Source organism: Coturnix japonica, chromosome 4, assembly GCF_001577835.2.
Source record: "Coturnix japonica isolate 7356 chromosome 4, Coturnix japonica 2.1, whole genome shotgun sequence".
Taxonomy (NCBI): domain Eukaryota; kingdom Metazoa; phylum Chordata; class Aves; order Galliformes; family Phasianidae; genus Coturnix; species Coturnix japonica.
The window spans coordinates 71,822,913-71,847,715 of NC_029519.1; the positions used below are offsets into that span (position 1 = coordinate 71,822,913).

At 39.4% G+C, this 24,803-nt stretch overlaps 2 protein-coding genes across 6 annotated transcripts in view; one reads left to right on the top strand and one right to left on the bottom strand.

The window, feature by feature from the left end:
* The window catches only part of EVC2 (EvC ciliary complex subunit 2), a 58,385-nt gene extending 41,108 nt beyond the window's left edge, over positions 1-17,277 (bottom strand). For 2 of the 4 annotated variants that reach the window (XM_015862637.2, XM_015862639.2), the window contains exons 1-7: positions 17,037-17,277; positions 14,190-14,244; positions 6,722-6,882; positions 6,128-6,193; positions 3,661-3,847; positions 1,591-1,700; positions 557-619 (exon numbers count right to left, since the gene is read on the bottom strand). In XM_015862637.2, the coding sequence (XP_015718123.1) occupies positions 557-619; positions 1,591-1,700; positions 3,661-3,847; positions 6,128-6,193; positions 6,722-6,882; positions 14,190-14,244; positions 17,037-17,255 (861 nt within the window). In that variant the 5' untranslated portion in view covers positions 17,256-17,277. Of the gene's footprint in view, positions 1-556; positions 620-1,590; positions 1,701-3,660; positions 3,848-6,127; positions 6,194-6,721; positions 6,883-14,189; positions 14,245-15,977; positions 16,968-17,036 lie in introns of those variants that run through there. The other 2 variants (XM_015862638.2, XM_015862636.1) reach the window with 2 other exon arrangements.
* A 43-nt stretch (positions 17,278-17,320) lies between these two features.
* EVC (EvC ciliary complex subunit 1) overlaps positions 17,321-24,803 on the top strand; it is a 52,020-nt gene continuing 44,537 nt past the window's right edge. Inside the window, exons 1-4 of one of the 2 annotated variants that reach the window (XM_032443975.1) lie at positions 17,321-17,528; positions 20,552-20,662; positions 23,448-23,531; positions 24,066-24,298. In XM_032443975.1, the coding sequence (XP_032299866.1) occupies positions 17,355-17,528; positions 20,552-20,662; positions 23,448-23,531; positions 24,066-24,298 (602 nt within the window). In that variant the 5' untranslated portion in view covers positions 17,321-17,354. The remainder of the gene's footprint in view (positions 17,529-20,551; positions 20,663-23,447; positions 23,532-24,065; positions 24,299-24,803) is intronic. The other variant, XR_004306879.1, reaches the window with a different exon arrangement.

Genomic DNA, 24,803 nt, shown 5'->3' on the forward strand with positions numbered 1-24,803 from the left:
TGCCACCACAGTGCAAATAATTCATTATTCTAGACCCAAGTCAACATTTAGTATTTACTTGGTCACAAACATATATATATATATTATATATATTGGTTCCACCACATAATTTTAAATAAATAAAATCGGAACCTGAGAGCATTTATGACAATGGAAGCTATGGGCAAATTACAATACATTTCACCTTTTTCACCATGATACACAAACATTTTGTCAATAGACAGAAGACAGCTTTGGAAAAGGCAAAAGCTTTCTCACAGTGGCTATGCCCAAGAGCAGGTGAACAAATTCCTCATTACAGTTCTCTGTAGCTGGACAATGCTTGAAATGAAAAAAATGGCTAGGAATATAAAGGAACTTTGTAGATTTTCCATCCTAAACATTGATGCTTTAAGACAACAAAGCTCCACTGTTTTCTTCCTCTTAAACCAGAGAAAACAGAACTTGTCTATAATAACTCATTGTATTTACCTATATCCTTAGCCCCCTAGGATTTAGTTTAGATTATCCAAGTTTAAGAAGAGGAGTCAGTGAAATGTAAAATCATAGCATTTACCTCAGTCTTTTCTTCTTCAGTTATTGTGAACAACGTGGTCAATGATACAAGATCTGTTTGATTCTGAGAAAAACATTCTAAGTATTAAAAATGAGCAGAATCCAATTGATAACACTTCTAAACAGTCTAGAGTCTCTACAAGCTTCTCCTTAGAAAAAAATGCTATACTTCTCATTAATCATAAAGCTGAAATAAATCTGACATGAGAATGTAACAGTAACAGTGTTCTGTGGTATTCATTCCCCTTGTAACCATGTGAAGGCTTACTTCAGGCTTACAGAATTACATTTTTCTGTACATTAAAATCTGGACTGACAGTGCAAAGAACACCCTCATGTGCATCCATCACTTTTTTTCCTCTGAAACACGTGAGATACAGCAGCTGCAACTGAAAATATACCCAGACGTTCTGACTATATACATTCCACAGGGAACTAAACAAACCATATTTAAGAATGAGAGAAGGTTACTTTGGAAGAAACCACTCCAGAGTCATTAGTCCTGTTTCCCACTCTGGCTAACTCCTGTGTTAGGTCACTTGTTTTAGTGCCAGGTACAACTGAGTTCCCCAAAATCACCAAGGCTGGAAATTCCCCAACTCCTCTCAAATCACTTCAAAGGTCTCAAGCCTCTCAAACTGAAGCAGTGGTTTTGGTAAAAAGAAATTATTTTCTGATAAAAACATGGCAAAGCTTTCAATCCCACACAGACTCCAGGAAAAAGCTCATAAGGAGGTGCAACACGTTTTCAGGATACATAGTTTAACTGGAAAGAAATACAAAAAGTAGAGAGAAATGCTATAGGACAACACATCAAAAGCATTGTTTATGTATTTAAGAATGCCTAAAACTTCCCAAGCTACAACAAATAATTCATGTATTTAAAAATTTATGGTACACACCCAGGGAGCCTCAGAATCTCATTTCCATACATACAGGCCTCACCACAGGTCTCACTGCTTATTCAGGCAAGTACTGCTTCCCAAGTTTTTCTTTACAGAAACTAAGAGCAAAATAAAATTGTACAGTGAATACCTGTGAAGAACTCCTGAAAGTCAGCTGTGCAGGCAGTGTCAAGACCCTACCATTCCACGTTTTCTTTGCATCAAGAAGTGCAGTATAGTTGATTGCAAAATATTCCCCAACTGTAAAGAGAGAAAAGTGTGCATAGATTAAATACATGTGATATATCTAACAGTAAAATACTGGCCTCTCAGTAGCTATGTTGACTTGAAAATAACCCAGCAGAGTTGCATATCTTTTTTAAACACAATATCGTGCACAGTTTGATGAAGAGCTGAGCACCCTGCTGAGCTCAGCTGCAGTTACAGACGTTTTCAAAATATTGAAAGGAATTTTAATATGAATAAAACATTTTGGAGTTTTTTAGGTGCCCCTTTAGACTGCTTCCTCACCAGCAAAGGTACTCCCCCAGCAGCCTGGCTGCAGTAAGCACACAACAATCCCCAGTAGGAGGACACAGCCTGAACCTATCTGCATACTCTAGAGAAGAAAAATGTGGATAAATTTACTCTATCTCAAAAAACAAAATTCTCAAATATCACAGGGGAGCACCTTGGAAAGCTCTGGAGATTTTCCTTTCCAATACAGCTAATCCCCCACATCCAGAGTAACCGGTTCTTGGCAAACATGGGATTGGCAACATCCTTTCTACCCACTGCCTCTACTAATTCAAGCCAATTTTGCGCAGGATCTGGAAACTGTATTAAATGATGCCTAAAACTACTGAAAAGCATCATGTTTGAACAACTAAAACTAAACACGAGGTTATTTTTATTATTATTATTTTAAATCAAATGAATACTCCGCACTATAACCACTAACCAGTTGGTTCTATTCCCATTGAAACAAAAGAATCTGACTGAGATTTCAGTTTCATTTTTATTCACAATGCACCGGACCATGGGAAAATCATTCTTGCTACTATGCAGCATGACAGTATGTCATGCTAATACAACATGTCAGACTAATACAGCATAACCCTTACGCTCTAGCTCAGTTAGATTCATTTCTTGATCCAGTAGCTTCAATAACTGCAGCTACAGGGTTTACTGCAACAGATCTGCAAGAGATCTCTTCTCTTCTGAGGAATCATTCTTTTTTAGGATCAGCTGTTCTTAGGAATGAGAGCCAGCAACTCCTTGCCAATGTTTGCAAAAAACACAGCCCCATAATCAGTACAACATCTGAAATTGTTTGTTTCAGAAACAGAGTCTGGTAGTTCACGTAAAATCAGACAAGAACCTTGGTCTACTGATTTTCCTTCCCTCTTTGGAAACTTTACACCCATAAAACACAACAACAACAAAAAACCCACTTAGATAAACTTCCACTACAAACAGGTATTATTCAAGACTTCTGAAGCTCCAGGAGGAAAATCATAATCCTAAGAAGCAAGCACTTAATTTTCTATGCACATCTTCCAACTCTTGCACATGTGCTTGGGAAAAGGAAGGGCAAATTTTTATGAATGTGCAATGATCCAACTGCTACTTAGAGAACATGCTAACTCCAAGACTGGAATGGCTTTTCTGGTCTATTACTTGCTTCGATTTTGTAATTTGCTCCAGTCTGGGGAAAGCAAAGCTGCCTTCTTTCTGATTAATCATCTTGCTGACTTGCATGGCCTTTTGCAATTCCAATGTAGCTCTACCCTAGCAAGCCAATGTGCCCTGGTTTTAAAGTCATTACTCAGTAACATGTTCACTTACTTTCCAACTTCTTAGCTTGGATAAATAAGAAAGACTTGTCAAATATGACTAAAATTGCTTGCATAACAGCTTTTAAAAATATACGAAATGAACAAATACTATAATGAAAGAATCTGTTTCATTTTGATGGCAGTGACTCTTACAGATTTCAAGAGCTCACTGCATGCCTTGGAGAATAGAGGAACTTCAAAGTTAGGAGCCAAAATGTGAGTTAAAAGAATCTTAAACTGCAGCACAAAACCTGATAGAGATTATTTCACCTCTAATAATTGATAGTTGGAGAATTTACACTATCAAAAATAAATAAATATCCTGATTTGAATAGATGTTCTTCCTCAAGTGTAATCAGGGCTACATCTTTGTACAATGTTACCTTGCAAGAATCTTTTCCTGTAAATTTGCATCCCATCTCTTGTCTCATTACCACTATCTTTTTGAACATGTAGACCGGTGATATTGTCCACAAGGATAAGATCAGTAATGTTTCTTGAGAGCAGTGAGTTGGTGTTATTAATCAGAAGTCTAATGTATGCAGTTTGGGGGTCATGTTCAACATCCACCTGAAAAGAGAAATATTAACAGTACAAAATAGCTGTATATGCATTTAATCAGCAAAACTTGTCATCTTGATTACTAGCAAAAGTTCACTACACAAGTAATTTAGGTTTTGAAGGCGTTCTCAGTGACCTACAAACAACATCATACTTGGTTCGATCTCAAAATCTCAATATTTTAATTTTTTGTATGTTATGCTGTTGCTTGGAGACAAAGAGACAGAAAAGCAGTAGCTGAAAACACAGTTCTTGGTGGGCCAGAAGTAACAGAAAACCAGAATCTGAAAATCCCTTTGATAAGCAAAATCATATATCAACTTCAAAATCAGATTCTGTAAAATTCTTAATTTTGTATCACAAGGATGTTTCTTTTGCAAGCTGTTCTTATTGACAGTTTATTCTCTTCACTCTTTTCTTTTTCCATTCCTTTTTTCAAGCTGCTACGCTCTCACAAAAGTGCCAGCTGCCATTTATTTGCTCTTCTGACTTAAGGGGTGATAGAACCACAAGTGTACTTGGGGTTCCAAGCACTGCTTCCAGTCAGTGGCAAAGATCATGAATTAATAAGCAAGCTCTAGCAACATAGTTAGGTGATTTTTTCTATTTATTCCATTAAACATTTGTTAACTCTCATTTAGTATTTATACCCTCTAAATGAAATGATTTTTCACATCCCAGATTACTTTCCTTTATAAATCCATATTAAATCTTGACCCAATCAGTGAATCAAGAACATACACCTTGAAGGACTCCAGGCTGAAGTCACACAGGCTGTGTGAAATCTGAACACCCCAATTATAGTCAACATACTTCTATGACTAAGTGTTGGAAAAACACTGTCTTCGAGAAGTAAATGTATGTCATCTTCATGCAGTCATGGCTAGTGGTCGGGAAATGTACAGGATTCACGTTTTTTCCCTTCCCATTTAAAACAGCTATATGGACAGTCTGTCTCTTAGTAGGAAATCATCTGTTCAAATGAATTAAGACTGAAGTAGATGACAATGTAAGGAAATAGAAACACAACACAAAATACATTTGAAGACAGAGGACAATTCACATATAATTGCATAGTTTTCTGTAATTTACAATGGGTAGCATTGCAGAAGTATTTTTTTTTAATAATCCTAACATCTACAACAGACTAACTTTAACTTCTTGTTAAAGTTACTAACTTCTTGTACAGCAGGATTTCACAACTTTTAATTAGTAAGCATGAGGCTGTGCCACGAATAGCGGAAAACAACTGCATGTAACAATCTCAAACTCTCATTTTGAGAAGCTTCAATATAAAAACTGGGAATCCACAGTCCAAAAATATTCAGAATATTCTGTGCTACTGTTTCTTATTCCTGAAATGCTCACTATTCAGCCTCATTAATTATGACATGCAGCCATTTCAATAATGACATTATAGCTAATGAGTGCCATGAGTGAGATGAATATTCATTCTCTTTCTGTGCAAATGATCCAGCGCAGGTCATAATGTCACCCCTTTTGTACTGGGTACTAAATTATCTATCTTCAAATGTAGCATGTCAATGATTGAATTCAGATTTGCCTTAAAGCTGGATGCACTTTCTTCTTCCAAGGGGCAAACACTGTGAACTGCATCCAAAGACAAAAATTCAGATGTGATTCACCCAATGTGGGGGAAAAAATGAAACAAAACAAAAAACAGGGGAAAAAAAAAAAAGATAAAGTAACAGTGTAAGTAGATCTATCAATCTACGCCAGCTGAAAACGTAAAATGAATGTGAAATGGAAAACTTTAAAATTCTTTGAATCAGTGAGGTCCTTGCTCTTCATAAGCATTTTATTCCAGTCAAATTATTATTTTTTTTTCATTAAAAGCTCTTCCATGGCTTTATGACAGGATGTTCAAGGACAGAGTAAGCATCACAGAGCCTCAAAAGGAGTCTATACTTGACACAGGTAAGGCACACAAAATTAAGCCAATGTATCTCAGAAGGCTTATCACATTCTCTAAAGTTTCTATCATTACTCAGTCTTGTTCACTTGCTTTCTCACATTTCTATTTTTACAGATTCACACAGAGGTATTTTACAATGGTCGTAATCAAAATCCTCTGAAGTCTGGAAAAGATTTCACTGACTTCATTCAGTTATGAATCATCAATGCAAAATTACTCATCTTGCATAGAAAGCAATTATCTCAACATAAAAATGTACCACATTCAGTATGGATAAAATTCAATGGTTTTTAAAGGACATTTGAGTACAAATTTTCTATCAAATTAACAAGACAAATGTAAACAAACCTTACCACAGCACATTTCTGAAAAGTTATTCCAAATCCAGAGGATGCTGACAACTTGGACACATCTTCAGTCTGTGGTGGAAGAGGAGAAGACTATATACTAAAAGAAACAATCTTAATTCACAAACTGCAGAACAAGTTAAATTATGTAAATAAGGAAATTAGAAAAAAATATTAGGGGGTTTAAACATATTCAAATTTAAGAACTTTGTTATGCCAGCAATAAATCTTTTTGTTAGGCCAAATTTGTATAGACTCCCACTCTTAACTACAAGTGCATTAATTGACATGCTCATCTTTTAGCTACCAAACTTCCATAAAAAAATACACTGTGCACAAGGTTCAGCAGTCTATACAGATGCAATTCATTACTACATCCCAGAATTTAAAAAGCAATCACATAGCTGTATCTGCTACAATAATTATTTAGAAGCCTCACAACCATTTGGTATTGCTGAAGCCATCTAAACCTAATATAATCACCTAGGACAGAATTAGAAATGTACTAACTGAGTAGCAATTTCCCATCAATATCCACTTTCAGTGTAATTGCTATGATGCTTATAAACACTGAAATCAGCAAACCATCTTTTTACTGACCAGCTGGTGGCTAACAGAAGACTCTCGTTTGAACAAAATCTTCCTTGTCCATGAGGGTATCATAGCAAATATCGAATGGCTCCACTCATCATCTGAGGCTGCAGAAGTCAAGATCAGATCGGGGACTTCACTTGCTTGAACCATCAGAGGCAACTGCAGTGCTGAAAACCAGGGCAAGACTCTGTATTAGAATTAAAGGAAGCTCCTGTGCAGCTGCTTTGGTGCATGTCATCCGAATGATTGGGCTCATGGTACCCAGTGCTCTGCACACACGTGGGGTCCAGCACACGTTACCCCAGAGCACTTAAAATCTAAACAGGCAATGGAGACATGGGGGTAGGTAGGGAGAAGAGACGGCACTTCTCCCAGAAAAGCCATCAGGAATTAGAACTGCATCCTACCAAGGGAGCTCACATATACTCCACATTAAATCACCTAATCCATGAATTAAAAAGTTTAAGCAATAAATCAACTGTTAACATTTTCAACACAAAGAATCTTTTCAGCAAAGCATAAATAACTGAAGCACCCTACAACATGAGTGGCCTTACTTCTAAGAGTGTTGTGCTTCTGTGACAGTCTGCCAATTAACCATTACATATTTCAGCACACGTTCAGAACAAAAATACTTCTTGGTTGACTACAGATGTCAATTACTTATCAGCTGATTTGGAGCGCCATCAAATCAAACATTTCAGTTTAGTAATTGAGCAATATCAGTGCTACCCCTATTCACCAACACTCACATTTTTAGTAAACATTACTATGAAAAATGCCATGAAATTACAAGAACAGCTTTGAAACTACATGATAAATTAGTTCCATCTAAGAAAAGCACATATGACATCAGTAATAGGAGTTTATACTATAAATCAGTAATCTCCTAACTGTAAAAAAATAAAGCTCCTGAATAGAGAAAATACATAATGAAAATTTCAAAATGATTGTTGGCTTTTTATGCTGACAGATACATTTCGTTACTCTCTGCATAATACTTTTCACTTATTACCTATTTCTAAACCCTGTATTTTACTCATTAACAATACATACGCATACGAACAAAAGCTCTCACTGAAGAGAAGACTTTTTGGCAAATGACTTTCTGTAAATTTTCATTTTTTTCAACTGTTAATGAAATATGGAAAGCTGAACATACTGACAACCTCACACATACAAGATGCCTCCCATTTTACAAAAGACAGTTTTGTGTTGTGCTTATTTGAGAAATAACGTCAGTTGTAAATTGAAAAGACATTCACAGCACATTTAGAACTTGATGTTTAGATGAAGTTCCTATCATGTGTGTATGAATGCATATGGACCACTGAAAAGGCTTCTGTTAACATAAGGAATGAGATGCATTCCTGCTGCTTACAGAACGCAGATGGACAACTGCCCCTTAGGGAGCTTCACATGCAGGATATCATGTTTTTTATTTGTGAGAGTGGTTTATACTGGATAAAACTGGGCTTATACAGGCCAGAAAAAAATTGCTTGTTTAAATTTTACAGCTAGTTTTAATTCATTTCCCTAAATTTCACTCGCGTACTTAAACTGTTCATAGCGCAATAGACACAGCCCTATTTAGGGGCCATAAAAATAGTAAGAAAAACATGGTTAGGAAAACAGCAACACTTAATTACAATACCAAATGCCTGCATACTTTTCAGGCTGGTATTTTTCAGGGCATTCATTCATGCTGCATTTCAGATTCAAGATGAAGGAACAGCCCAAATGACTTGGAATGCTGCCGGCGCTGAACTGACATGCTGACTGCCAGCCTGGGTCCACATAGGATATGATATGTCTACAACAGCTCCAAGTCTATGTTCTGACAACTAAGTCATGCCTCTTACATTCATATCCACACACTGAATTGATTCTTTTCATATTTGCTGTTCCTTTTAGATGTTGATGCAATTGCCACCTCACACCTATGGAGGTGAAGCACCAACTTTCCCGTTCTTGACAGACTACAGGAAAAGCAGAAAGAAACAGAAGCCCTAATTGAACATATGGAGCTTTACCTTAGAGCTTTACAAGAGTCAGAAGTCAACATGGAAATATGTACAGGCTCTGCTGAGCAACTACTACCCCTACAGTGCTTCTTTTCTAACACATCCTTTCCTTCTGCATCTCAGGTGAAGGCTGTCAGACAAGAAGAGGTGTAACCGATTCATTAAATACCTTTTGTTCTTGTGCCCTATACCATGAGAGCCCTCCATCAGCATATCTAACTGCAACTGCCCTTTTCATGTGACAGCAGACTCTGATACTTCCCTCTGGATGGTACCAAGTCCATAATAACCAATTTAATTAAAGGATTGTTTTCTTTGCTTCTGAATAGAGCTCTGGATTATTAATTACACAGACGACTGCTTTCAAGTTGTGCTTTGTCATCACTTACAATCCTCAGTAACGTGGACAGCTCCCAGCATAAGGCTCCAGGCACGTTATTTGGCTTCTCCATCACTGGAAATGAGGCCAGGGATTTGGCAGGTTCTTGACATTATGTCAAGCAGCCTTGATGTTGATGACAATTACAAGGATATTTCTGCAAATTCACTTGCATCTTCCCTGTACTTAGGGAAAGGCTTTGCTCAAACAGATACGATCAGTAACTCATGTCCATTTTTTTTTTCTCATCCTTTATGTTTAACAGCACAGGTTGTTTGCAAATAACCCGGTTTCCCTTGCCCATAAAGCAACACTTCTATATCTCATTACTTTTTGTAGTATTGAATATCAGGTAAACAAAATATGCTTTTCCTGATCCACAAATATTTAACTGTCATTCAATCCAGCTGACAGTCAACATCACTGCTCTTCTACAGAATTCATTGAATACTTTCCCCTCACAACAACATATTTGTATTTAGCAATTCATATACTGCTTCTTCTTAGATAAGGTCCTAGATAGATTGTAGACAGCTGAACAATGTTTCAAGACAGATACTGAACACCTCAGAAAGGATGTTACAGGCATAAGATGCTCTAAGGTTTCCAAGTCTATCCTAGTTTTCTGTTCTGAAATTGCTTTTTTACAAGTAGATTTGTATGAGGTTAGAAAATACTATTGCTTGACTTCCGAGGCTTTTCACTAACAAGCATCAAGATTTCTTTTTGATGCCCTGCAGATCAGAAATGAGAGCAAACCACTGTCGGTGCCTCTTCAGAGGTGCATCTCAATTGTTACACCAGCTCTGTACTCTATTCGTTCCATACTCTTACAGTTCTAATCTTTGTCATTTTTCCGGCTGTTTTCAAAAAAGCCATTATTAGAGCTGCACAGCGTTCACTTCCATTGGTCCTAAACAGAAGCTATTGTCAGTCATTTTTGAAACAGAAACTTTGCTAGCAATTCCAGCCACATGCTGCCAAGCTGCTCAGCCAGAGCACCTCCCAGCCAGGAGCTAGCCACATGTCAAGCCTGGGGCCAAAACATCTCCCAGTGAGCATCACCACGAAGCATGAGGCTTCATCTGGGGCTTTGCTGCAAACATCCCCAAAGACACCAAATGAAACATTAATCAAAGAAAGGCAGTAGTTTCAGTTTCTTCTGAGATGGGAGAGAATAAAATCATCTCCGAGATGAAATTTTCTTTCTTTTCCTCAATGATGTAAGTTAAACATTTCACACATTTACAGTTCATAATCAAATTGATAAATATTTTAACTTACTTCATCAGCATGTTATTTAAATATTTTCCAATTATTTGATCCTACATCACCTAATACAAACAGTTATAACAGAACCCTGCCTAAAATTGCATATCCCTAGTTAATTACTATTGCTGGCAGTTTGACTTTGTATTGAATTGCCAAATGAAAACATGAAAATAAATATTAATTTAACTGAAACAGCTGGAAGACTGGCACACTATCTTAACACACATTCCTACAGCATTCACTCAGTGCCTCAATAACAAAAATTGACAAGTGCTCAATTGATTGTAACAGTCTCCAATGCATAATCAGACCAAAACAGCAACTGAGTTCAGTTTCCCTTGCTATTCCCCCCACACTGTCATTTGACAACTCATTTGTTCTGTGCACTACTGCTTTGGGTGGTGATCCTCATCTCTTGGAATTTTAGCAGCCACATTCAAGCCACATAAAATACACACAGAGAGGAGAGGTCTCCCACCATCACTTCTCATTACAATTGCTTTCTGTCAAATACAGATAGTACCCACTGTGGTACAAAATGCACCTACCCTACCATGTGAAGGCTGTGGTGATGGTAGGTCTCTGTTTACATGAGCCAGAGATGGAAAACTGACTAAGAAAAGAAACTGTCCTCTGTGATCAGCCTATTGTACTTTGCCAAGCTGTAGGTTTGGGGATCTTCACTATTAAAGTACAGGCCTGAGCCACAGGACTAAAAGGGCTGCATACTGAACAAGTCAAGGTAGTAGATTAGCATCTGTGGTAGGTGTAACTTCCACGACCTCCAGTGCCTTATTTGTACTTGATAGCAGCTAAAATAAAAGCACAGCAATTACATAGGATGACATGAAATTAAATAGTCTTGTAATAGGTTTCCAGCAAAGATTTCAGTATGTCCTTAAAGCTCCCATGCCTTTACAGCAAATCCCAAACTGACAATATATGGTAGGAATGTGAAGTTTGTGAAATGTAAAGTTTACCTTTAAAAATTAATTCATTTTAAAACAGTCATTCTAATTCTTAGCTCTCACAGGTTACATATTTCAATTTGGGAGGAGTAGTCCTTGAGAACAGCTCTGCAGAGAAGGACCTGGGGGTACTGATGGATGAGAAACTTAACATGAGCCAGCAGTGCGCTCCTACAGCTTGGAAAGCAAATGGTAACCTGGGCTCCACCAGGAGGGGTGGCCAGCTGGGATAGGGAGGTGATTGTCCCTCTCTACTCTGCTCTTGTGGAGCCCCATCTGGAGTACTGTGTCCAGGTATGGAGCCCTCAGTACAAGAAAGTCAGAGAGCTGTTGGAAAGGGTCCAGAGGAAGGCCACGAAGATGATGAGGGGGCTGGAGCACCTCTCCTATGAAGACAGGCTGAGGGAGCTGGGCTTGTTCAGCTTGGAGAAAAGAAGGCTGCGGGGTGACCTCACTGCAGCCTTTCAGTACCTGAAGGGAATCTATATTCAGGGGGGCTGATAATAGCAGGACAAGGGGAAATGGTTTTAAGTTGAAAGAGGGAAGATTTAGGTTGGATATTAGGGGGAAGTTCTTTACTAGGTGGTGGTGAGGTCCTGAAACAGGCTGCCCAGGGAGGTTGTGGATGACCCGTCCCTGGAGGTGTTCAAGGTCAGGTTGGATGTGGCCCTGGGCAACCTGGTCTAGCAAATGTCTGGTTGCTCTGCCAGGCAGGGGGGTTGGAGCTTCAAGATCCTTGAGGTCCCTTCCAACACAGGTCATTCTGTGATTCAAGTCCCATATCACAGTCTGATTTGCTTTCCCTCTGAATTTATCAGTATAGCTTTGAATTACCTGGCTTTATTTCAGTAGGGAAAGAGTTAAATATACCTGTTTACTATATTATTTTTGTTGTTCTCAATTATTTCTTGTCCAGAAAACCATCCAGGATACCAGATCCAATTTAAAGACTTTTCAATTACACACAACAATGAACAAGCAAAGGTAGTAATTTACTGTATTGCAGTTTTGAATGCTGCCATTAGCTTTCCTTGTTACAAAGTCAAAGAAATTACAGGCACCAACCAGACAAAACAAATCTATTTTCATGCTTGTTTTGCTAAATTAAGCCAGGCTCTAACATAATTCTACAAATCCATTGCGTTCCCCAATCTCAGAGCTATTTCGGGTCTGCTTTTTCTCATCTTACCCAGAAAAAACTTGAAATAAACTTCAACCAGAAACTATGAAATCTGTGTGCATTCACAGTTTCAATTCAATATGCTGCCAATTTCAGTAGCAAACGTTTTATACAGAAGTTCCAATCTCACTACTTTCACTGAGAACTATTTCAGTAATAAATAAACATTCTAGCACCTTGATCAAGCAAACCACTTCAAACTTAGCTTTATATGTGTTAAACATGTACTCTTACTAGCGTGGGGCGATTCTCAGCCAGAAAATCAGGCATATGACCCAGCGCTTGTAGCAGCCTTTCTTTTAATACGTGTAATTACCTACCAGTGAAATGGAAGACAATCAGCAAATAATTCACACACCAAAAAAATAATCATTAAAATCCTCCAATTACTTCACTTTGTCCAGCACCTTCTTGTGAACTACAAAACCACACACAATTCCCTTCTCAGTGGATTATATGTTATTAATTTGTAACTCATAAGAAAGGAAGATGTGAACAGCAAAGCTTGCATCATGTAAATATAACAAGGAAGAAAAACAAACAAGGAACCTGAGAAAATCTGAATTATTTGCTTTACTATTTAAATTAATAAACTCATTTTTGAATTAGCCACAGCACAGGGCAAAGAAATTAGAGATGTCTCACTAAATGACAGCTTCAGTGTGTGTAATTTCTGAGCAAATGCATGTTATGGAATCATCCCTTGGGGAATGGCATGCTCCACCATAGAGGAGGGGTCTGTTACAGACATTACCTTGTTCATAATAATACAGTACATGAAGATGTTATAACTTATCTCCACTGCACTTCTATCAAGCAGAATGTTATTTATTATCTCTGATAAAGAAAATGAAGACCAGAGAGTCAGAGAAACTACACAATTTGTTCAAGTCTACTCAAAGCGTCTGTGGCAATCAACCCTCACATGCAGCTGCTAGTGACTCCTTTAAGCATAAAGATAGTTCAAAGATAGCTTCAAGAGTAGCTATTGCAAGCGTTAGCAAATGTGCAGTGGTAATGGTAGCTTCTGAAAAGCAAGAAGCTGTTAATCAGATTCAAGTAACATGGATTTTCCACAACACAGAGCATTAGAGTGTGCTTCCTATATATCCTTATGACTAAAAGTGAAAGAGGACCCCTGAAAATGCTCCACAGCAAGGTAGAAAATAAGGTTATCTCATAGAGGCTCCTTTCTATATGAACTGCTTGGGGAGCCTAAATCCCAAGAGAACCTTCCCCCGCGGTCCAGGATGAAGACGTCCCACTGACAGGCACAGAGGCAGAACACCATGAGTGCCTCTACTTCTGCAGGGCTGTACACCAGGACAGAGATGCTGACAGCACATATCCACAGATGGTCAAGCTCCTCTAACAAACTGAGATTACAGTGCAAGGTAGTTGCACTGTAGTACAAGGTAGAACATTACAGTACTCAGTGAACCACTCAGATTTGGTTTGTTGGACCAGCATCTCAGGTAAAAACCCTGATGGAATGCCGATAGAACTACACTGCATCGTTTCTTCTGTCTTCCTTTCCTCTCAAGTCAGGGTGCAAGTAAAAAACTAGGCTTTAGTCTCCTGCCCAGCTGCACACACATCTCTGTGAAGTGCTGAGATTCCCACAGACTGACGAGAGAAAACAGGTACATACCAGTCATCCCCAGACATTTCATCTCTTTTTGAAGCCATGGATCATCTTTAATAACCTAAAGTTAACATAGAAGAAAACCATTATAAAGAACAATTGTTTTCTTAAACGTATAATATTGCTTAATTAAATTCTTAAGAAGAATTCATGCTTTACAGTTATAATCTTATTCCACAAAGCCCTGAGTTTCCAAAATCTACTAGCACAACAGATACAACACTGGTTTATCAAGCAGTATGAGTGCTGCTGCACTGTCGTAAGAATATGAACATTTGGAACTCTGGTTGCATTTGTACTCAGTATTACGAGGCTGAGACTACACAACAGAAAAGCAGAAGTGTTTGATACCAAGTATGAGTTTGTTCTTAAACAATAATTCTTGTTATTTTCAAATGCAGAACCGAGGACATGGGTAAATCCCATTGCTAAGAGCAGCAGGAATCAGTTCATATTGAATAAACAAGCCTATACAGATCCGAAGGGACCACAGGCTAAAAACTGTACCTTATGAGACTCCTGCCTCTGCCCAGACTACGGAGATTGTTAGAAAAATCATAGCTCTAAAACTTCAATAAAAGAAACTAGTGCTTTATAATGTCCAATGTTTTGAACATGATGGAGCAGTCACAAAAACAAGCTCTCATACAAAAAAAAAATGGTTCCCTGGGTGACAAAATACAGTTATGAGAGCCAGCTGATTAACAGCTATCTTCCAAGTTCACCAAGCAGTGTGACCTGCACTTGCTGTTTCCGTATGCTCCCAAGCACTGTGTATAAGTACTGTTAGTCCTGACATACAACATCATTATTACAGTACAGCAAGTAAGGGGCAATTTTATTCTTTAGCTGCTTGAAAAATTCATCATCCTGATGATTGCCATAGCTGCAGTGTCTGTTAACCTTGTGTGAAAACAGTCCTCACTTCAGATAGGGCACCTTCCCTCAACACTGAAGAAAATGCAAGACATCTCAGCATTTTAAAGCAGAAAATAAGCACATGCAGCTCTCTGAGCCCAGGGATGCAGCTTTGGGATACAGCAGGCACTGAGCTCTTTGTTGGACACTATTTACATATCTCCAACCACTCACTTGTACAGGTCTTCCTGCATAACTAAATTGTTGCATCTCTCACTTCAGCACTAATTTCTTCTCATTAACTGAACAATCTAGATGACCCTGAATTGTGACTACTCAGGAGCACCAAAATAACACAAACTCCACCAGAAATCTTAAACAATTTTTTTTTCATGGTGATGATTTATACATATAAATAGACACTTGAATTTGTCATATATGCTTATGGATACACCGAAGTAGAAATAACATTAAAAGAGTATTAACCTTTGCCAGATATTTCTAGAACAGTCTGTCTGCATTGACAAAATGTGTACCAGTACAGTAAATGGCTGTAATGATACTATTTTCATCAGTGAGGAGGATCATCATCATATGGGAGGATGGTCTGTTAAGTTTTAACATAAATCCTGTTCATAAATACAAATCCTAAATATGACTCTTCTGCAATATATGGGGTGAGCATTAAATGTCAACAGTTTCTTTGTAAACAAGTCTGTAACAAAAGCAGACAAACACCAGTCTAAGCACGAATAAACGAGTGCAGCAAAGGCGGCTCGTTAGTTAAGCCTGCTGCCTAGGCAATTAGTGTACAAATGACTCAGGATTTCCAGAGACTCCAGGCATTCATTCATCTGTGGTTTTACAACAGTTCATGCACAAAATCTCGTGTTTATGTTCCTATTTGCATCAACAACGAATGACACCACAACACACCTTGCTCCTTGTTTTTCTTTCTGGCTTATTCTGCTCTTCTCAATAACCTACTCTGGAAAACTCAATCTGAATATTCAGCTCTTTTCTTCCAGTCACTTGCAGGAAACCTCTGCAATACCAGAAGGCACCATGAGGAGCTTCACATCAGCAAGCAGAAACCAGCACCAACCCTATGGGACAGTGCTACCATCACACTTCACAAGCAATTAAGTGAATGCAGCCAAATTGCCAGCATGCATTTCCCTACATTTTACATTGGTTTTATGGTGGAAAAAGAAGTTTTGGATTTGTTTTCTTGATTTTCAAGCACTACTGCTTCCTGCCTAGTAAGTTTTTATAACCAAAAGACAAGACACAATCACAGAATCATGAAGATCATTGAGTCCAGCCATCACCTGTGCTGTGGCCAGAGCAGCCCATGTCACTCAGATTGACACATAACCTCTTACTCCCCCACAAACAGTGCTCCACCACCTCCCAGGGCAGCCTGTAGATAACAATTTGTGACCTCCTCCATCCCCCACCAGACCTTTGTTGGCATTCACCACACAGAACTATGCTGGTGCAGTGTCAGTCAGCTAAACAACTACCTAGAATTAAATAAAAACCTTATCCTAAACCACTGATGGCATTCCTAATAGCAGGCTGACACCAGTGGGCAAGAGCACTGCTATTCGATATAAGAATCAAATGTATCCACTCAAGAACAGATAAATGCAGCTGGTGTCAGTGACCCAACATACCATCCCTGGGAGCTATACCTGACAGTGAAACCATCACAAGGCCTCAGCATGGCCGTGAGGGTTCTGGCTGCATGTAATCCCACTGTGGTGGGCCTGCGAGCCTTCCAAGCTCAGTCTGCGTTCATCACAGCAGGAAGGCAGGTACTGAGCCCAAGCAGCTCACGATCCTCTGAGCCCTCCTGGCTTGACTCAGAGGGGATGACCCTATGAACGCCGAACTCCACTGGGCCAAACCATCTGGCACATCGGGCGCCAGCACCTCGCTGCCTGCTGTGAGCACCCCCCGCCAGCCCCAGGACAGGGCACACCGCCTTACCCCAGCTTCCGTCCTCCCGCAGTGCCCCCGGGGTGGGCCCGGCACCCCGTGCCCCTGCGTGAGGCGCCGGGCGACCGCCCCTAGGAGCTGAGCGGGCACGGATGGCAGCAGCACCACGAGCAGCCCAGCCAGCAGCCGCCCAGCCCCGCACGGCACCGGGCCGGCCCGCAGAGCACCGCGCTGCCCCGATCCAGACCGGGCCTCAGCCTTCGCATCCATCCGCCATCCGTCTCCTCCCACCGCGGAGAAGGGCGGGGGGACGGGCGGCGGGGACCTCCTCTTTGGCCGAGCCGGGTCGGGTCGGGTCGGGCCGGGCCGATGGCGGCGGCTGCAGAGTGCCTACGAGCGGTGGGGCTGCAGTTCTTAGCTCGCTCAGTGCGGGTGCTGCCCGCCCTGCTGGCCCCCGCCGTGCTGCTGGGGCTGCTGCTCGGAGCCGCCGCCGCCGCCCTGCTCTGCCGCTGCGCGCTGCTGAGGCCGCGCCGGCGGAGAGAGGTACGGGGCAGCCGGACGGGGGGAGGGTTCAGCCCGGGGATACACGGACATAAAGTAGCGAAAGAGGTTTTGTGAGCGACTTCGAGGCGCTGTTGGGCCGGGCTGTGCGCCGAGCAGAGGAAGGCAGACAACCATTGCGCTGGGGTTGCCCGGGTGCGGGGCCGGAGTGACGCCGGATTGTCTGCGTGGACCCAGTGGTGGTTGGGGAGCCGTGTGATTGATGGCACTCCTCTATGCAACGTCTTTTCAGTGCTTTACTCATGTAAACATACGTATAAACGGCTCCAAAAAGACACTGCTTTAGGTGCAGATGTGTTCCAAATGCTGGTCTGTATCCTTGGACTTGTTTTTAGCTGCCTGCGGCTTTGTCTGTCACAGGGAGGTGAGCTCTGTTTGTGAACTGCTTGGAAACAAACACTCATTTCCACCCTACAACTGGAGGAATAGTCCAAAGAAGGAAACTATAGAGCACAGAAGTGTTAAATGTTCCCTTACAGCAGTAAATCTGCACTGAGGTGTGTGTGTGAGGAAATACCCAGAGGGTCTGCTTGGCCTTGTTTCATTTCTGCACGTTTTCCAGCCATACGTACCCTGCTGCATGTATCTGTCTGCTAGGGCTGAGCATCACTGAATCCTCATGTTCCCGACCGCTTTTAAGTGGCAGATTTGAAGCTCTGTTTGAAGCCATACTTTACCCTGACAATGGGTTCACTTCAAATAGTGGATCAATGCATCCTGTGCGAGTGCGAGCCTCTCTGATTCAGTTTCTCATTTTTCCTGACTTAATAGATGGTATCTTTATTGTGCCATCACTACCAACTCAAATATCGCCTTGTACAATGTTATCCTTTTTGTCACTTACATCAATAGGGAATAGAAGCTGTCATTTCTCTCTGGCCTAGATCTTTGAATGCATTGAGGTTCTTAAATGACATTAAAATCAATGCTGCTGCTGTAAAAAAAATAAAGTTGTTTATTTCCCAAGAACTACAGAATGCACTGCAGGGCAGTCAGATCGTGCTTTAGGGCCTGATTTCCCAAACAAACAGGTCAACCTTAGGTTGTACCATTTGCTTTCATGCACTGTCTGCCTCAGCTATGCTGTGGTGCATCCTTCTGAATGCAGTATTCTTACCATACAGTTGTTTTAATTTGGTAGTATTCTTCCTGTGTTATAGTTAATACTATAATGTAGGACCTACTATGCTGGAGCTTCTGTATAATTATAATTTTACGGCCTTCTGTATCCAGAATAAGAGCAGGAGCAGCATTTCCCAAGCATGTGAGTTAAGCTTGCAGAGGGAGCAGTGCCTGAAGAACCACAGTAAGCTACCAGTGTTTGTCACACAACCCTACTTAATCACTTCTATATGTGGGATTCAGATGCATGCATTGCCTTATTAATCTGAGGATCTGTGCATACAAGGACAGTTTTATCGAAACTTTACAATGATAGCATCCAACACTGTGGTGAACTGTGGTATGCATTTCAATCGATGAAACTCTCCTGTTGTACTTAACATCATTGCTAGAGGCCCTTTGGGTTAGAGTTTGTCTCATTATGATATTAGATTAGTTTGATGGAGTATACAGTAATTACAGTTAAACTTGGTTTTATTCAGCTTCTTAATGACACAAAAGGGAAGCATGGCATCATTTCAGTTGTTTTTGTCTTTGGAAGGAGCTGCAAATGTGCAAAAAAGGACAGAAATGGAGAGGAAGGAGTTGAGATTAGAAGTGTTGACAGAGAAGAAATGAATCACGGAAAACTGCAAATATTGTTAAAGTTATGCAATTGAGTGGAAATGGATGGTGGGTGAGAATGAGTAACTAAAGAATTAAGTTGAGGAAAGTAAGTTCTTATTTTGGAATGGCTGTGGAGCAATATACAGTGGTGAATCCAGCTTGGCTAATTCCACAGCTCCCAGTCACTCAGACGAAGTTTTATGAATGGTTTGGGAGAAATAGATAGTGCTAAGATTGCTAAAGTGGACTTGTAGCTGTTCTTTTGTCATATAGTAGGTTCTTGGGAAACAATGTCTTCAGTTCACCACATCTTGGAGACAAACCCAAGAACACAATCTGTATTCCTGAGCATCTGTGTTCCAGAAAGGTGATAGAGGCAAGTCATAAGGAATGAAATCTATTCAAACTCTAAGCAATTTTCTATGTACTGAGAAAACTGACTACTACTTTATACACCAAGTGACCAAATAATTCAAGGAGAAATTTTCTGTTAGCATTACATGCATAGTGGCAGAAGCCTTATCATTAGACTACATGAAAAAGCAGTTAGTGGAATGAAAAGCTGAAAAGTAAAAGGAAGAAGTGGCCAGGGTAAGGTGGCTGCCATTTTCTCATTCACTATAAAACTCCTTGCAGTGCTATGTTTGGATGCACTGACTAACATTATTATTACTTTAGTCTATGATAGTGTGCAGAGAAGCATGTGTGCAGCAGAGCACTTTGTGCCTTTCTGTCCACACCAGAGGATGTGTTTGTTATGAAAGACCAATTGTATGTGTTGCTTTTGGGGAAGGAAGGTGGTGAATGCTTTATGACAGCTATTTTTTCTTGAAAGGAACTTTCTCAGACATAAAACTTCATTTAGAAAGTATTCCTTATGGCTAGTGGGCAAAAATACTGTACATTCTACTCACCGCAAACAATTGCAGACAATTTTAATTGGCTTTTTTGACTAAAAATTTGAACAAAGACTGTGAGCTTGACACAATAGTATTAATACATTTTGAGTACAGGTGGCTTTGACATGTTTACATTCTCTTTTTGGGTTAAAGTTTTACTTCTGGAATGACAAATCAAATTCAGTAGAATGCATCCTGCATATATAAAATTATTGTTCGTTTTCAGTCTGTATTTTTCCAAAATTATCATTTCCAGCTGATACTGAAATCATTTTCAGAAGAGAGATGTGAACGCTCTTTGACAATAGCCTGGATATCCTCAGATGATTCTACATTATGTCAGAGTTATATTTTACCTGTTTTGTCTTGGAATTTCAGATAGATGATTCCCAGAGACTTCTGGAAAGTTTCAACTGTGATGAAAAAGAAAATCCTCTTACAAAAAGTGAAGCAGAACCCTATACATCAAAAGAAGAGGTGGTGTTGGAGGTAAAGATGGGTTCTTTGAAGTGTATGTCCATTTTGCTGAACGTATTAATCAGCACATTAAGGACCATATCCAAATGGTCTTGATTGTAGTGGGCTTGGAACTGAGCTCTTAAAAAGCATTCAAAGAAATTGTGGGAAGGAGAATGAGTGATAATAGCTTCTTAGGAATGCAGTCTTTTCAGGCATTCATTTCCCTTATGAATTCCATTTAATTTGGGCAACTGTCCTTGTACATTTCCATCAAGATACTGAGATCTCTTTGGTCATCGGCATCCTTAGTTTTGCCTGGTGGAAAATGCTCACACTACTGACGAAGGAAGAAGTACTTAAGTACTGAAATCAGTCCTGATAGTTAATAATGGGTTCTTTCCCTGAGAAGTCTTATTAGACTTATTACTATTATGTTATTATTAGAGAAAATTTGAAGGTGATCAAAGTTCCCTCATCAGGTCTTATCTGGAACACATACTTCCTTCTAGTGCCTTCTTAATGTATGGATATAGGACTGAGTTGGACTGAGTATTGTCAGCAGTAAAATCAGTGGGAGGAAATAGAATAAATAAACCAAACTGAATACATTAGAGAACATCACCTTCAATGTCTTTCTCATAGAGGGAACTCTCCCATCAGTTGTCAGCTGAATACGCAATGCAGAGGTCAAATGACCACAAGTAGTTGAACACCAGTGTGGTGCTCTTGGATTCGTGGACAAATAGAAAAGTAATTTGGAAAGATATCGGGAGAAGATATAAATTTTAATGAACCTTCAGTCAGAACTTCTAATCTCTCACTTTTTTTTGTGGTATTCTCAAAGATATCATGAGAATGAATCCTATGGTGTAACTGTTTGCCTTTCACCTAATGCTGATTTGACTGCACTTGTTAAGTTAAAAGTCGTGGGTAGAAATATTTAATAATTGTGCAGTTCAGATAACACTATTATGCATAAATTAAGTACATGCAGAAAGTTAAAGCCGGAAAGCCTCGTGCTTAGCTTTCAATGAGGAGTGGTTCCAGGACAAAGAGAAAACAGACATTATTGTAAACATTTTAGCCTTGGTTTAAATCCTGGCAGACAATTGCTCTTCATTTCAGATTTGTGATCAAGAACTGTTACAAACCGCCATTGGTTGTTTTTTGTGAGTTAAAATACAGTATAACAATTGATGATTGGTTAGATTCACTTTTGGAGTGCAAATCCTGTGAGAGAACTTGTCAGTGGTATAAATTTATGAATATTATCATTCTTCTTGAAAATGCATCAGAGCCTTTAAAAGGTAATCCTTCATAACTGTGTATATATCCCAGGCAAGGTTGCTCATTTGTGACCCATTAAGAGGTGGCCTTGTTATTTGAAAGGGCTTTCTGCCATTTATTTGCCAAACTTCTGAAGTTATATATGTTTTTTCGATTCATTTGTTCCAATTCCCTGAGGCTTTGGCTTTTACTACCATCAAATTTTCAGTTCAGGGAGAAGCAGAGATGGAGAAATGTTTTTAGTGAGGTTAAAGCCTTCAGAAAAACAGATATTTTCATTCTGAGATCTTCCACGCTGCAATAATACCATAATTACCGTATTAATAATAATTCTGTATTACTCATGCCTGCTGAGGAGCAGAATGTATTAGCTCCAGCACACTGTGATACAGCTTTATGGCTGTGGACTGAAGCTGCTTTGCCTCCAGCCATTTCAGAGCAATGAATCTGTCAGTTTCTATTCCTGAATGTATGCTATAGCAGTGGGGCTACTCAGTATGAGAAAATGTTTTACATACTGACCCCCTTGCTTTTTATTCTATCAGTAAATTCAAAAATGTCTTCTGCAAATAAATGAAATGGAGATGAAAAGGTGCGGTGATAAGAGTCTAACGAATGACGTAATTTACTCCTCTCTTCTTATCTCTATTTTTAGATTTCAGAAGTGCTGTGATATGTTCTAGAAAAATCTATGTAAAGAAAATTATTTTAACAAATCAGATTCCTTAATTTCATATGGAAAAGAAAACCACAACAACATAAAAGAAAACAAAAATCCCCAACACTAAAAAGGATAGAACAGGAAATCTTCTAACTGTTCTGTCTGTTGTATACATCTGGCCTTTTAATTGGACATGCATAATCTCACAAAACAAAACTGATTATCCCGTTGTTCCAGGCAGTGGATAGGAAAGAGGAGGAGCAGAAAGTCAGGCAACATGAAATAGCAGGTATGGTGAAAAGAATAGATTTTATATAAATAGTTCCCTGGAAGAACGTTGCTGTTTTCTCTAGATTATAGGTAAAGGATTGTACTATAAAAGATATTTCTGGGGGAAAAAAAGAGAAAAAAATGGACTAAAAAAATAATAATTCTAGTGTTTCTTTATTTAAATTGGAAGGCACAATTTTTAGCCATGATAATATGTATGGAGTTTATCCCTCAGTATTTTCTATTCTTAAGATTATTTCAGTCTGTTATGCGAAATCTGTAGCTAGTGATAAAAGAGAAAAGAAGGGAAATGAAAATAACTTGTGAATACCAACTATTGCCCATTTTCCCTTGCAAGCATAAAGTATTTTGGAGCAGTGGTGATGACAGAGTTTTCTTTTCTGGGTTTCATACCCTGACCTGAAGGAGTCCTAGGAGAAGACTTGTTACACCAAAGTTGAAATAGTCAATAAACAGTTATCAATTGGAATTTCTAAGTTATATAATCAAAAAGAGGAATGGAACATTTACAGTGAACAACTGTCAGGTCCACTGTCATTCTCTAATCTTAATTGCTTTTTCTTCTTTTCCACACAGGAAAATGAGTCTCCTCTGAACAGTAACATTTCAGCATTTGCGTTGAAGGCAAAAGTCATCTATCCCATCAATCAGAAATTTAGGGTATGGCTTTAGACTCTACTTGTAAATATTAATGGCAGTAGTTCTGAGTCAAAGTAAATTGCATTCAAGTACCAGAAGAAAATTTAATGCCAATCTGTTTCAAAGGGATATTTGTTTGTTTATAGGCCATTGACTGAGCAATTGTTTCGCAAGGCATCAGCTGCTTTCATCTCCCCTTGAAACTTGTGGTGCTTTACATTGCGTCCAGTCAATTTTCACTGCAGTCAAGGAACCTTTTCTTCCCATTAACATTAATGGAGGTTGTATCTTCTCAAGGAGATGTAAGAAAAAGGCACACAGATATCTTCTTTTCAGTAAGGGAAAATGACTCAAAGCAGATAACCTCATCAGATGAGTACATTTCCAGGCAATCCAGAAACCTATCAAGATGATAAACATTAATTTACATGGAAACACTTCTGCTCTATATGTTGCTTAATTTTTTGCTTGAAACCAAACACTGCAAATTGATGAGATGTTTATCTCCTGATTGTATTGTATTAATTAACTTTGTACATTTTTTTTTTACTGTAGCCATTGGCAGATGGCTCATCCAATCCATCTTTGCATGAGAATCCAAAGCAGGCAGTTCTGCCTAATCAGGTAACGGAGGCGTCTACATCAGGCAGCCTGGAATCCCTTAGCCAGGGAGACAAAGAGGACTGTAGTTCCTCCACAACAATACATTCAACAACAAGTGATGACAGATATCAGGATCGAGCCTTCTTCAAGGTAACCTGCTTCCCCGAAGTGCTCACGTGTGAGAGGTAAGCAATAATCCAGCCCTTGTGTCTGATTGTTTCTTGGTATGTTATGACAGTTTTCAAAACAATCAGTAAAGGTCTGGCATAAATGAAAGACTGGTATTGAATGCATACATTCACCGCAAGACAGAGTTATAGGCTTCTAACCCTAAAAGCAGTGGTTGGAGAGACTAGAAAAATGCATCATACTGTGTACCCTGAAGTCGGTTTCTTGTTTATGAAATTCTGGGAACCAGAACTTTAGAAGTGCACTCTTGTGAAAAACATTATCACAGTTAATGTAAGGAGAGCCCTTTGCCTCATATGCTCTTCACTCATGTAGTAAATTGTTGCTAAGCTAATAGTCTTCTCTACTGTACATCTTCAAGTAACACAGCTGGTATCCTGAGAACAGCAAATGACAGCGCTCATTCTCCTTGAATTAATAGGTATGGTTCACATTATGCTGAAGGAAGACTGTACACTTATCAGATGCACAAGTGATGAGCAAGTAGAGCTAATCCGTAGA